The 15,083-nt window shown below is 44.1% G+C and overlaps 1 protein-coding gene across 1 annotated transcript in view; it reads left to right on the top strand.

Moving 5' to 3' along the window:
• Positions 1–959: 959 nt before the first annotated feature.
• Positions 960–15,083, top strand: part of PARP14 (poly(ADP-ribose) polymerase family member 14) — a 49,328-nt gene continuing 35,204 nt past the window's right edge. The window contains exons 1-5 of the mRNA XM_059064333.2: positions 960–1,188; positions 6,322–6,446; positions 7,210–7,243; positions 10,579–10,821; positions 13,573–13,809. Coding sequence (XP_058920316.1) covers positions 1,002–1,188; positions 6,322–6,446; positions 7,210–7,243; positions 10,579–10,821; positions 13,573–13,809 — 826 coding nt within the window. The 5' untranslated portion in view covers positions 960–1,001. The remainder of the gene's footprint in view (positions 1,189–6,321; positions 6,447–7,209; positions 7,244–10,578; positions 10,822–13,572; positions 13,810–15,083) is intronic.

Below are 15,083 nucleotides of genomic sequence, written 5' to 3'. Positions count from 1 at the left end.
CGCTGCCCACATCCTTCCGCAAGTCCAATATCAATTCAGAACCCCACCCCTTCTCTGTCCTCCTAGGTCAGCACCCTGGTCTCAGTCACCCTCATCTCTCCCCTGCGACACTACAGTAGCCACTTGGCTGGCCTCCTGCCTCTATTCTGGCTACCGCCCAGCAGCTCAAGGGATCCCATACAAGAAAATCACACGGAACTCCCGTCTTCCCCACCCGCCAAGGTTATCCCCAATCACCCTTGGCTTCAGGTTCCATGTTGCCTCCCCATAAACCCTCCCTGAGCTCCCACACCTGGGCTAGGAGCCCCTCCTAATTTGTTCCAGGAACACCTGCATATTCCTTCCAAAAGCACTTATTCCACTGTGTCCTAACTGCTCTGCATTCCCACAGCTTCATGAGCTCAGTGAGGGCACAGACGGTGTGTTTGTTGAATCCATTCAGCCTGCGTGGCACCTAGACAATATTCCATAAAAAGATGGCTGTGAATGTATTGTGTCCCCCACATCTCTAGACACAGAATATTTAACAGGTCAGGAGGGAAGCAAGGTAAAATCCTGATAATTAGTTGACTGTTGAAAGAAGTCTGAAAATGGGCCCCAGACATTCTAAAGAATCGGAGTTTGTAAAACGGCATCTTGAGGCAAAAATGAAGCTTTCTTCGTGTTTCCGCAAGGTCTAGTGACCAGAGCTGCTGATTTCACCTGTGGCTTGGGTGAATGAGTGGCAGATATGTGCCGTGAGCTGAGGGTCCCGCGTATACAGATGCAGGGAGGCCACGAAGGCGATACCACCTTCTGCCGTGGTCCAGAGATGAAGGTGAAGAATTGGGGAGGGAGCGTCGGGAGGACGATGGTTTCTAGTCCCAACTTGGGGCAGCGGTTTACAGCCAAAGGCAGGAACTAAGGGTGGGAGGAGTGTTCGGGGAAAGGAAAGCGAAAGAGGCTTAACCACCGGGATTTGGGCGGGACCTGCAGTCGGAGCCGGACGAGCGGAGGGGAGGATGGCTGCGACCGGCTCCTTCCCGCTGCTGGTCGAAGGGTCCTGGGGTCCCCACCCCCCGAAGAACTTGAGCACCAAGTTGCAGATGTACTTCCAGAGCCAGAAGAGATCAGGAGGCGGGGAGTGTGAGGTCCGCCAGGCGCCGGGGAGCCCGCCTCGTTTCCTTGTGCTCTTCTACCCCGACGACGGTGAGGAGGGCAAGGGGTGCGGGGGGAGGGGACAGCGGGGCTCTCCTAACAGGGAAACCTGGGGCTGGGGCGCGCGGCGGGAGAATTCGTCCGGCTCCGGCAGCAGGTGTAGGAAAGAGCGTGGGGGGCGCGGAATAGACAAGGCGCGTCGGGGGCGCTGCGGTTCCACCTGCGCGGCGCTTCCAGGCGCTCCCGGAGCTGGTGGCAGACAGCCCAGGTGGGTTAAATAAACATTTAGCACTGTGTGACTGAAGGGAGCTGCCTGAGAGCTGGTGCACCCACCTCATTTTACGAGGCTACATCGTGTAGTGGCATCGTGTGTTAGGGGCAGAGTTGCAATGCCATTGCAATTTTTGTCTTTTTCTTATGAAAGCCGCAGTTCTGGAACTCCAGAGGTTTATGGGAACACAATTTGAAGGGTAGAGAAGTTTTCCAGGAAAGTCACATGTAAACTGACTCCTGAGGGTGAATTCAGTTCTTGATAGGCGAGATACTGGGGAGGGCTCTTCAGATGGGAGCTGGATGCAGTGCTGGGGACGGGAGAGCAAAGGCGTCTCCAGGGAAGTGCTGGGCGCCCTTGGGCAGCTTTGGTTTGAGGAATGAGCCCTCTCCTTATCTCTGTGCACAAGCGAGGTCTGGAGACTGGCACTAAACAGAACAGGTGGGATCTGGGAAATTTTATAAGATTAAAAAGGGGGTTCTTGTATTTTTAAAAATCCTAGGCCTTCTTTTATTAAACTTCCTTTTTAAAAAGAAGTGGGGTGGAAATTAAGGCTAATACAATATTGGGTTGAGATAAAAGAGGACCTTGCATGACATGCTAAGGAGTATGAACTTTCCCTCACAGGTAGGCAGGGGAGAGCCATGTCCAAATATACTTTTGGGAGATAAATTTGGTTGCAGATAAGTACAGTGATTTCTGTTGGGAGAGACCATGGATATTAGACCTTTGAAGAGTGTCATGCAATGTCCAAGTGAGGACCAGTGAGTCCTTGAACAAGGAAAGTCAGCATGGGGATGGAAGATGCATGTTTGCCTACTGTCTGGATTTGGTAACTGATTCTACAGGGTGCTCCACTTGAGAGAGAGGGAGAGGGAGAGGCCCTGTGCTTTCTCTTATTTTTTAGATGGGGAAGGATGGAGCTAAGCAATGTGAGGAGTCACAGGGATTTCCCCATGGGTCATGGAGATTCCCAGTGATTCTGGGATCACTTGGGAGAGGGCCAGAAGCACTGCCTAGAATCTCATTGTCTGCATGTAAATATAGAGGCTTATTGGAGGGGAAAGGCAGGTACTGTTGATCAGTGCACAGTATCTTTGTCGAGGGTCTGCTGGAACCTCTCCAGTCGGTTTCAGGTTGGTCCTCAGGCTGGGAGCAGGGGTGGCATTCTGAGTTGATTGAGGGTTAGGAGTTTTGAGCTTTGAGGGGGGAAGTTCCCTCCCCATAGGCAATTGAGCAGCTGAGTTAACCCCTCCTCATGCTGTTGCTATTAGGGAAGCGGGAGAACAAGTACCCACAAGTTATCTGCTTGCTCGAGACACCTACCAGGTCTGCACTGGGAAGCACGTGACCTGCTGTTCTCCCAGTGCACACTTTTTTCCATCAGAATCTCAAAGGCAAGGATGTGGACAACCACTAACCCTGCCTTCCTGTTGCTGGATTTGGAGAAGCATTTGGGTCAGAGGAGAAGCAAGGAGGCTTACAAGGCCATCAGAGTAATTGGAATGCTCTAGGGCAGGGATGCAAAAAGGAAAGAATGAAACCCAGAGAAGAGAGGGGTGCACAGACCAGTGTGAAGGAAGTGAGGTGGGCAGGGGTCAGGAGACCGGCCTGGCTCAGAGCCCTTAAAACAATGTCAGGGGTTTCCCTGGTGGCACAGTGGTTGACAGTCTGCCTGCCGATGCAGGGGACACGGGTTCGAGCCCTGGTCTGGGAAGATCCCACATGCCACGGAGCAACTGGGCCCATGCGCCACAACTACTGAGCCTGTGCTCTAGAGTACGTGAGCCACAGCTGGCAAGCCCCTGTGCTGCAACTAATGAAGCCCACGCGTCTAGAGCCCGTGCTCCACAACAAGAGAGGCCACCACAATGAGAGGCCCACTCACCTCAACGAAGAGTAGCCCCTGCACAGCAGGTAGAGAAAGCCTGCGCAGAGCAACAAAGACCCAACACAGCCAAAAAATAATAATAAAATAAAATAAATTAAAGAAAAAAAGAACAATGTCAAAAAGTTTTCCAAGTGTTCATTTCACCAAGCAGTGCTCCAAAGGGCATCTGTGCAATGTAAGCCATTTCCCCTGGGTTTCAGTTTTCCTCAAAGGATTTTACCATTTTGATTCCGATTGTCAACATCACCATGGGCCTGGCCCTTAGGGACACTTCTTTCTTCTTTAAAATCCCATTATCCTCAAGAGTAGTCCTCACATTGCGGCAACAGACCCCCTGCATCCAAATCACAGCAGGTTAAACAGGCACATTCCCAGCTCTATCCTAGAGACTCAGGTACCCTGAGTGTGGGGTGGGTGGGAATCTGCATGTTTAACTACACCCCAGGAGATGCTGATTCGCTAAAGTCTGAGAATCCCTGTTGTTTGTTGATGACCCTGAATGAACAAAAAGGGAAATAATTGTAGAAAATACAAACCTCTTAAAAATAGAAACAGCAAAAATATAATTGTGTGATGATAACATCATTCTGTTCTAGTCCTCAAAGCAGACGTGATTTCAGTCTCCCTGCCAGGTTTCTTCCTTCCCATCTCCCAGCCCACTTCCTCCCTTCACCCACCTCTAGACTGCTCTAATGCCCTTCTTGCAGTAGTACCCGCCCAGCTTACACACCCAAAGCTTAGTTCAGCTCTTTGTATGGTCAAAGTTCTTAGGGGTGGAAAGTCCCTGTTCAGTTTTGGTTTCCTCCCAGAGGAATGGCTTTCTCAGAAGCAAGTGGTGAGAAGTTTGCTAACATCAAATTACCTACCCCAGCACTGTCCCTCAGGCAAAGCTCTTCTCCCACAGGAACACCCTCTGCCCTCCAGGGAAGGAAGTGGCCCCAACAGGTGCAGGCCCATAGTGTAACACAAGTTGATTCTTATCATTCACATAAGAATGAGCCCCAAAGCACTCCTCTGTAGAAATGAGTGGATAGCAAACTGAAACTATTTGGAAGCTGTGTACTTCTGTATAATTGGCTGAACTTCCGAAAAGGCGAGTGTAAATTGCCTTGTAAGATTTTAAATCCTGGGCTTCCCTGGTGGCACAGTGGTTAAGAATCCATCTGCCAATGCAGGGGACACGGGTTCATGCCCTGGTCCAGGAAGATCCCACATGCCGCAGATGTGCTCCGCAACAAGAGAAGACACCGCAATGAGAAACCTGCGCACTGCAATGAAGAGTAGACCCCGCTCTCTGCAACTAGAGAAAGCCCGCGTGCAGCAACGAAGACCCAACTCAGCCAAAAATAAATAAAATTTAAAAAATAATAACTTTAAAAAAAATAGATTTAAAATCCTGTTTCAGATGTGTACATTTATCATCTTTTCTGGTCATTATTTTGCTCCTGATTATTGTCAACTTCTCCTTAAATAAATATGGATGGACTGAGATTGGTGCAGAAGAGAGCCTGTCCACATGGGTAAGGGTATTTAGATGGCAGCATTTCAGCTCTTCTTCCTCCCAGATTCACTTTCTCCTTGTTGCAGATCACTTACTGTTACTGCTACCACTTGCTCTCTTAAAATATTGTGCCCATACATATTACACACAATCTCAGAACAAGCTGGCACATTTAGATACCTGGACAGGACTCTACTAAAGTATAGGGAATAATAAAAGGAGTGTAACACAGAGGTCCATGACTAGATAGCTTGGCTTATAAAACTTAGCCTGCTCTCTGGGCTCAGGGGTCCTATCCAGTCCTTAGTCCTCACTCTAGCTTAGGACAGCCTATCAGGAGTCCATGCAAAAACACCCACCCTGCTCACAAAGAATGAAATTAGAGTCTGGCATTCCTTCTCATATTATTTTTGAGGTGGCATCCAATTAAGTCATCACCTCCCTCATCCTCTTCATGGATGGTTGAGGTAGGAAAGCTATTCAAGTCCCTCTTGAAAAATTCTACCCGTATCTTCAGCCTCAGCAGGCAACCATATCAGAATACAACATGGTAGCCCAACATCTATAGCAGAGCCACACCTGTGAATGCAGGCCACTCTCCAAGGTTCTCCTTCGCCCTGACCTCTTTGTACCACCTGACTACGTTGGCCAGGCCTCCTCCTCTAAACTCACCCATTCTCTGTTCTCCACTGTCTCAGATACACCGATTTTCCTTTCCTCTCTCTGACTGCTCCTTCTTATAATTGTACAATAACCTACAGTTACACAGCTCTTATGGGTGTCACAAAATTCATTCACAGGCACTGCTTCAAGTATGGAAACTGAGACGCAAGAAGTTAAGATATTTTCTCAATGACACAGCTAGTTGGTGGCAAATTTGAATCCAAGTCTTTGGACTCATGTCCACTGTTCATTTTTTTCTTCCACTACAGCCCAGCTGCCAAATGTGTTGATTTTTTTTTTTTTTTGGTGAGAATCTCTCCCATCTTATCATCACAGGTTAAAGAATTAATTGAAATACCTTTTTAATGAGACTCCTTGCTATTCTGCTCATGTTCCCCTGAGTCACTTTCCTAAAACATGGCTTTCATAATGTCAGGTCATAGCATCCCTGGCTCACAGTGAGGGATGATTTAATTATTTCCCTTCACTGTAGAATAAATATTGCTGCCTTTCTGAGTGCCTCCTGGGCATCACGTACTGTACTAAGTTCTTTATAATGTTTCTTGAATCTAATCCATGTAACACCCACACAAGACAGTTTTCATTAATTAATAGACAAGAAGACTGAGATTTTGTAAATAAGGCTTATTAAGGAACATGCTCAGGGTTAAAAAAGTAAGTTTAAAGATAGAATTCAAATCTGTGTCTGCTTGCTAAACTTTCCCCCTTTTCACCACACACAGCCTCTCGAGAAACTGACCAAGCCGTTGACTGATGATGATGAAGCCTTTGGAAATCATAGAATAATTTTGTGAATAAAGATTGCTCAACAGTTGGCTTTTTTTTTTTAAATTTCAGTTCGGCAGCAAGTTCTGGCGAGAGAGAACCACGAGTTAGTATGGCCAGGAAAAGGAACATTCAAGTTAACTGTCCAGTTGCCCAGAGTCACGGATGAAGTCCAGGAGGGGAAAATTCCAACAATGGTAAGTAAAGGGGTGATTACAAGGGAAGTAGGGTGTTCTCCCAAGGTGTGTGGGATGGGAACCATGATGAGGAAATATAGTGGAATGAGAAGTACAAGTCAAACAGGGGTGAGGAAAGCAACTTACAGACGTGGAGGGAGTGAGAGTGGTGATAGAGTAGGTATGAAATAATGGAAGAAGAAGCACTTTTTGTTTGATTCTTGACACTTTTGAAAATTCAAGACTGGGGGGTTACCATAATGGTGGTTTGAGATGTAAAATCTTAGGTCTGTTTGTCCCAGGTACTTAATAACCTGGAACTTGCTGTATTTGTTTCATTTTTACATGGTTTAGAGGGGCCAGTGATCTATACTGCATGTACTAAATATTTCCTCAAGTGTAGAATGGGATAGTAATAGTGTTCACCTCTTTGGATTATTGGATTATTGTGAGGATTAAATGAGACAGCCTTAGTAAAGCACATGGCCTAGTGCCTGTGAATAGTACACACTCAATAGATGTTAAATGGGAAAAAGAACATGAGCTAAATTATTTCTCTGATTTAGGTCTTACCTCAAACACTTGGTGCTCCTTTGGGGTTTCTTTTATTTGTGACTCATTTTTACCGGTGATTCGTGTGCTGTATATTCAACAACATCATTGCCTGAGCTTTTAGTTATAATTTCTGTAGACCCTACATCTCCAGTCTGGTCCTAGGGACACTTTCTTAATGTAAAGAGATTATTAGTAATTTATTAACTCTACTTTATTGTTTGGGTTTTAGGAATCCAAGACCAAAGAACATGTCAAAGAATCAGGTAACTTCTCATTCACCAGGTAGTTTTGCTTTCAATATTAAACACTTTGTGTTGCAGAGGTCATCCTTCTCTTCTTGACTTCACAAGGCAGGGTTTGTTAGCTGAGAGATGCTTTGGGCTGCATCATCTCCATCCTCCTTGCCAGCCGTGCAAAGGTTGCCTCTTGAGCCCTAAGGGTTCAGGTCAGAAGGATGGGAACAGCTCTCTCTGTGGGGGCTGGGAGACACCTTGCAATTGATGGGAGGATAAAGAGGTACCCGGGAGGTGGATGAACTGACCTTTAGAGTCTACCTGTGCCCATCCAGCCATTGTGAAGCAAGGACAGGATGTGACAGTGGGTGCTGTGTGTGGTAAGTCAGTTAGTGCTGCTTTCTGAGCGCTGGGTACAGGATGTGGTTGTAGCTCTCCAGACCAGCAGCAGCTCTTCTCGTCCCATCTGCTGTAGGAAACAGCCAGCAACCTAGTAGCTACACAGTAGGACCTGGTTGTTTATCCATCCTATATATAATAGTTTGCATCTGCTAATCCCAAACTCCCAGTCCTTCGTTCCCTTACCCCTCTTCCCCCTTGCTGACCACCAGTCTGTTCTCTGTCTGTGAGTCTGTTTCTGTTTTATAGATATGTTCATTTGTGTTGTATTTTAGATTCTACATAGAAAGACAAATACCATATGATATCACTTATATGTGGCCTCATTTCTTACACCTCTGCACAAGTGCTCCTTAAGCTTCATTTGTCAAATTGCCATTTCCTAAATGGTTTTGGTGGAATCTCGGCACTCTGTCTATACTTCTGTTGCTCACAGTACATTCTACTCCATTTTTTTCTACCTAAATTCTAGGATAGCCTTCAAGATCTACTCAGGTTCTTCCTCTTCTCTGAAGCCATTCCAAGACAGCCCAATTCCTTCATCTCTCTTGTTTGGATTCCTGGCTTGATTGTTGACACTCTTTATGTGGCAGTCAACCAAGCCACTCTTGTGATGAAGCTTCTAATAGTCATGGGGTTATAAACTATGTTGGTGGAAAGGCCCTTTCCCTTCACTTAAGTCCAATAACCTCATTTTATAATTAAGAGATGTGCCCAAGGTCACATGGCTAAAGAGTGGCAGAGTCAAGGGTCAAACTCATAGAGCTCACCCCGACTCTGGTAGTCATTCTGGTTTGTCATGCCTGTCTCACTGAATGCTAATTTATGTTGTTATTGAATCCTTAAGCTATTTTTTATTTGGCATGAGGTGTGTGTTTGTGTGGTGTCACATCCAGCACATGACAGGAGTGTTTGTCAGGGTCATCTAACTGCTGTAACAAACAACCCCCCAAATCACAGTTCAGTGCAGTCGGCAGCTAGGGTGGTGGGGGGAGTCTAGACTGCTTCACACAATTATTCAGGAATCCAGGCTCCTTCCATCTTTTTGACACCATTAACTGTGCTATGTGGCCTCCAGGGTCACTGCAAGAGAGAAGGAGATTCACATAAAGGAGATTTGATTGGCCAGGTCTGGAAATGGAATTCACCAGTTCCACCAATATTCCATTAGCCACATGAACTCTACTGTAGGAACTTAACTGTAGGAAGTCTGGGAAATGTTGCCTAGGAAGAAAACAAAATGGATTTGGTGAGCACATAGCATTTTACTCTGCCATGATAAACATTTACAAATGTCAGTTCCATTTCTTATTTATTTATTTTTGTATATATCTGTTAGAAAACTGGTAATTTCCTTTTCTAGCATTTTTTGTGCGTACCCATCTCCACACAACCAGTGCCTTGAACATAAGGGCGCTAATTGAATAGTTGCTCACAGAATGTCTAAAGATCATAACATACTCATTTTGCTTCATTGCACAATCATAGAGAGAGACTGACCTTCTGTATACAGTTAACCCTTCAACAACACAGGTTTGAACTGCATGGCTCCACTTAATAGGTGGATTTTTTTTTTTTTTTTTTTTTTTTTTTTTTTTTTTTGTGATATGCGGGCCTCTCACTGTTGTGGCCTCTCCCGTTGCGAAGCACAGGCTCCGGACGCGCAGGCTCAGTGGCCATGGCTCACGGGCCCAGCCGCTCCGCGGCATGTGGGATCTTCCCGGACCGGGGCACGAACCCGTGTCCCCTGCATCGGCAGGCGGATTCTCAACCACTGCGCCACCAGGGAAGCCCAATACGTGGATTTTTTTCAATAAATATATTTGAAAAATTTCTGGAAATTTTGTGACAATTTGAAAAAACTCACAGATGAACTGCATAGCTTAGAAATATTGAACAAATTAAGAAAAAATTAGCTATGTCATGAATGCATAAAATATATGTAGATGTACATATAACATACAAAATATGTGTTAATCGACTGTTCATGTTATCAGTAAGGCTTCCGGTCAACAGTGGGTTATTAGTAGTTAAGATTTTGAGAAGTCAAAGTTACATGCAGTTACTTGGCTGTGCAGGGAGTTGATGCTCCTATTCCCCGTGTTGTTCAAGGGTCAACTGTATATGTAACTCACTTATGGCCAACGATGAAGCGGAACAAGCTGGCTTGGGTGGTTGCTATTCTGTAAGCTTGAGGTATACCCATAATTCTCTGGGCCATTTTATCTTCCATGTGCATTCCTTGGTCATTCACTGTAAGAATCCTTTTTATCTCCAGTGATAGGAAATTATTGCTTTCAGAGCATAATGTGTTAGGTGATGCCCAAATATGGACATGGGATAGTCTTGCTTTTCTCCAGTGACCTAAGCAGTAATTCTCCAATTCAGCAAACAGTTATTGAGCCTCAACTATATACCATATGCCATCAATACAAAGATGAATAAATATGTCCCTTGCTTTGGAGTAGCTTGGTTCAATAACTGTAATTTGGTGCTGTGATAGTAATATATGTCAAGTGCTATGAAAAACAAGGCAGATTCCTTAGAGAAACAAGGCAGAAAAGAGTGTAATAAAATTGAACATAATCATCATTAACATCATATTAATAGACAATTAAATACTATTTTTTATTTTAATTAAATTAAGCTAAAAGTCCTCTAAGATCTTTTTTTAAAAAAAATATTTATTTATTTGGCTGTGTTGGGTCTTCACTCTAGTTGCGGCCCCTGTGGCATGTGGGATCTTATTTCCCTGCCCAGGGATTGAACCCATGTCCCCTGCATTGGAAGGGGGATTCTTAACCACTGGATCAGCAGGGAAGGTCCCCTAAGATCTGTTTTATTTGAGTTAGCCAAGAGACCAGGAAGGGAAGGGGGCAGTGTTAGTAGCTTATGATAATTTACTTTGCTAAGAATATGGTAGATAAATATAACATCTTGTACCCTTTTTGTCTCCCTAAAATCAGATGAATCAGAAGAACTAGATGCAAATATCTCTCTCAATAGAAGATCAGAAAAAAAGGAAGACACCCCAAAAGAATGTGAAAATATTTCCTCTTTGGTTGCATTTGAAAATGTCAAGGCAAATGTGACTGATATGATGCTAATCTTGTTAGTGGAGAACATAAGTGGCCTGACCAATGATGACTTTAAAGTGGAATTAATACAAGATTTTAATGTTGCTGTAATTACCTTTCAAAAATATACCGGTAAGATCAAAGGATGCTCCATTTGTCAGCCTACTTTGCACTACACTTTGGGATTTGGGACACCTAGATTATGGAACGTTTCTGAAAGCTTCACTCTTTCTAATAGCTAGTAAGAGAGGACTCCAAGTTAATACAGATGCTTTCTTATTTTGAAAGAGAAGCAAATTCGTTCTGAAATCAAATTCTGATTTTTAAAAATAAGTCTATTTTATTTATTTATTTTTGGCTGCGTTGGGTCTTTGTTGCTGTGCGCAGGCTTTCTCTAGTTGTGGCGAGCGGGGGCTACTCTTTGTTGCCGTGTGCAGTCTTCTCATTGTGGTGGCTTCTCTTGTTGCAGAGCATGGGCTCTAGGCACACAGGCTTCAGTAGTTGTGGCACAAGGGCTTGGTAGTTGTGGCTCACAGGCTCTAGAGTGCAGGCTCAGTAGTTGTGGCGCACGGGCTTAGTTGCTCCGTGGCATGTGGGATCTTCCCAGACCAGCGCTCGAACCCGTGTCCCCTGCATTGGCAGGCAGACTCTTAACCACTGCACCACCAGGGAAGTCCCTCTGATATGTTTAATAAATCAAACTTTATTGTATGAGTTTGTGTGTGTGTGAGAGAGAGAGAGAGAGAGAGACAGACAGACAGACAGAAGTAACATACCGAAACAGAAATCTAAAGTCAGGTTATTAAAGAGATTCCAAGCAAAGGACTCAATGTTTTCCCATGTGTTATCTCATTGGGAGGAGTAAATATTGATCTGCGTTACTAAACTGGACTTATTGGAGAGTAATAATAACAGCAAATACTCATATAGTGTTACTATAAGTCAGGTACTATGCTAAGTTTGTGCCACGTATTAATTTATTTGTTCCTTTCAACAACCTTTTGAGATTATTATTATTCCTCATCTTACAGTTGAGGAGACAGAGACACAGAGATGCTAATCAGAGACCCAGAGTTGCTAATAACTGGACAAACTGGATTTGAACTGAAGCAGCCCACCTCTATAGAGCCTGTTCTCTTACCCCTTTACCATATATTTCCTTAATGGGGTTGGCTAAAAAGTTCGTTTGGGTTTTTTGTAACATTTTGCGGAAATACTTTAATGGTTGTCACATATGCAGGGATGAGTAAGTGCATGTGATGCAGAAAATGAGTGCTCTTTAAGGTCGTGTGAGGAGTCTGTGGACAGTTTCTGAGATTGGAAAAGCCATCTCTGGAAGTCAAGGAAATTTTCCAACTCCAAGCCCTCACTATTCCATGGCCACGGCAGTGGAATGGTTGATCTTAATCAACCAGCACAGGTCATGAAGTCAAAATTCTGGTTCCACCATTTAACTAATTATCTGAGGTTGACCACGTTACTACCCTCTGTGTGCTTTACTTTCCTCATCTATAAAATGGGGACAATAATACTTACCTAATACAGTTTCTGTGAGGATCAAATGAGATGGTGTTTGAAAAGCTCTTAACATAGTACCTGAGACATGATAAGGACTCAATAAAGGGAGCTATTATTACTTCAAATTTATGATTATTTCTTATAAAGGTAAAACTAAGTTGACTTGCTTTTGTTCATTGATCAAAAATCTTGATACCTACTATGTGCCAGGTACTTGTCTTGCTGTAGGTACACGGATGAATAGTTTTTGGTTCCTGCTCTTGAGGAACTCTTGTGGAGCAGGGAGGAAGTCCATTCATAGGTGAACAATGAAGATGCAAGAGGAGAAGCTGCTTCCCCCAGCTGTGAACAGCAGGCTGTGGGGAATGGGAGGAAAGAGGACACAAGCATGGTGGCTTGGTTTTCTTTGAAGTTTATACTCCAGCAGTACCAGGCCATCAGGTCTCAGATATGCTATGTTGCTACACGCCCCTGCTGGTCCCTGTGCCTGAACTGTTTCCTCCCCTTAAATACCTGGTAAACTTGTCTTCATCCTTCAAAACTCAGATCAGTGACTACTTACTCTTGGAATCCTTGTCTGATTCCCAGTATTAATCTTCCCACCTCATTTGATCCCCAAATAGGCCATTTGTTTGCTTTCAAGACTTCCTCCCTCCTGGATGGTGAACTTTCAGGAGCTGTTATATCCATCCCCTCTATCCCCGGATCCTAGCCTGGAGCCTGTTATGTCCTGGGCTCACCGTCATTATTTATTAATTTGAAAGAGATAATTGGGCTGAGTCTGGAAGGAGGAACAGGACCAGGGTAAAAAAATTGGAGAAGGGCACTTTAGACAGAGGAAATTGTATATACAAAGGCAAAAGAGAATGTAGTTTTCAAAATAATCACTGGGTTTTGTGGCAGTGTGGAAAATAAAATGAATGGTCGGTAATAACAAGAGGTGACATTTAGAAATTAGTTTGAAGTCAGATAGCCAAGGGCATTGTAAGCCTAGCCAACGAGCTTGAACTCATGCCTGCAGGTAATGGGGAGCTGTTGCAGGACTCGACAAAGGAGTGAAATGAGATTTGTATTGTAGAGAGTGCATTCAGGTGGTGACATCAAGGAGGGGTGGAAGGGGCTGTGACTAGAGCCAGGCACACGACTCAGTGTCAGCAATCCAGGTAAGACATTCCTGTGTGTGTTGCTGTTCAGAGATTGGAAGCTTTAGGCATGTAGATTCTCATGTGGGAATTAAAATCTTGCATTTAAAAATTGAGTGCTTAGCCTCCCTCCTTTATCTCAATTAATATTCAGTTTCTTCTATATAATATAAAGATATAATCATAATTTTTGATTGATTGATTAATTGATTATGGTTTGTAGATGCCCTGAATTTTGTTGATGAATGTGTCAAGCACCATTCAGTGAAAGGACTTCAGCTTTCTGCAAGACTTCTGGAAGTGACAAAAACAGTCCGAGTTGAAAACCTGCCACCTGGTGTTGATGACCATGATTTGAAATGTTTATTTGAAAATCCTCGTAACGGAGGGGGGAGAGTGGCCAGCATTGAATGTTTTCCTGACGAGAGTTCAGCACTGATTGAATTTTTTGACAGAAAAGGTAATACCTATTAGCCTAATTTTGTAAATCTTACCTGGCATAATTAAAACCATTTTAATAGATCTTAACGGTTAACAGTTGGATTCTGATGTATTTTATTTTTATCTGTATAAATTTTGGGTTTTTTGGTTTTTAAAATTTATTTATTCATTTATTTATTTTATTTTGGGCTGCGTCGGGTCTTAGTTGCATCACGCGGGACCTTTGTTGCGGTGCGCTGGCTCAGTAGTTGAGGCATGCGGACTTCTCTCTAGTTGTGGCGAGTGGGCTCCAGAGTGTGTGGGCTCTGTAGTTGCAGCACACAGGCTCTCTAGTTGTGGCTCGTGTGCTCAGTAGTTGCAGCGCGTGGGCTCAGTTGCCCTGTGGCATGTGGGATCTTAGTTCTCCAACCAGGGATCGAACCCGTGTCCCATGCACTGGAAGGCAGGTTCTTGACCACTGGACCACCAGGGAAGTCCCTCCATATATATTTTTGGAAATCCACGTAGCAATCCTGTACATCTGGTATATCATGCTAAGTGAATCCAGTGATTCAAACTTTAGAGAAGTAATGTCAAGTTTTTGAAAGATACAAGGAGATTCTCTCTTGGGTCTCTACTTATGATAGACTGAAAAATATATAATTCTTAGAGTTTTTGAGATACTGTATTTAAAGAGGTGATCTGTGTTTTAGCTATATGTTTGGTAGAAATTCTCAAGTTAACTTCAACAAGATTAGGTAAAGAAATACTCAGAAACACACAGTTCCTATAAAGTATCTTAACTTCCCACTTCACCTGTCAGTGTCATCATTCAGAAATTAATAGGGGTGGTTTCACATGATCAGTGGATGCCTGCTGGATTGTTCTTTGCAGTGACCCTGTGAAAACCTTGCCCAGCTGAACCTTAGGGAAATGTTTCTGAGGGATTCGTAGACATGGATTGCCAGTCCTCTGAGGCATGTGCTAGGTCAGCCTGGAGATTCCACTGATGTTCAGAGGTCAAGGCTGAGGAGTAGGAATTAGGGAGCCAGACTTCTTAGGGAAAGAAGGAACGTTGTGCTTGGGATCATCTGAGGGACCAGGAGACAGGATCATGTGGAATGCCACTCACTTAAAGTAAACTGTTTCATGGGGGTACTTGGAGGAACCTCCTTTCAGCTGTTACGAGTTGGGGAAATTGTGGTGAAGGTATGGTTTGGATTAAAATGGAATGAAAGACCTAGCGTTCCTTGGGCAAAGGGATGAAAGATGAGCTTCTGTTGCATGTTCTTTAAATCTCTCTGAGCCTGGCCT

The sequence above is a fragment of the Kogia breviceps genome, chromosome 5 (genome assembly GCF_026419965.1).
Source record: "Kogia breviceps isolate mKogBre1 chromosome 5, mKogBre1 haplotype 1, whole genome shotgun sequence".
NCBI classification, from domain to species: domain Eukaryota; kingdom Metazoa; phylum Chordata; class Mammalia; order Artiodactyla; family Physeteridae; genus Kogia; species Kogia breviceps.
Note: the sequence above shows the minus strand (reverse complement) of the source record. Positions and strands in the feature narration are given on the sequence as shown.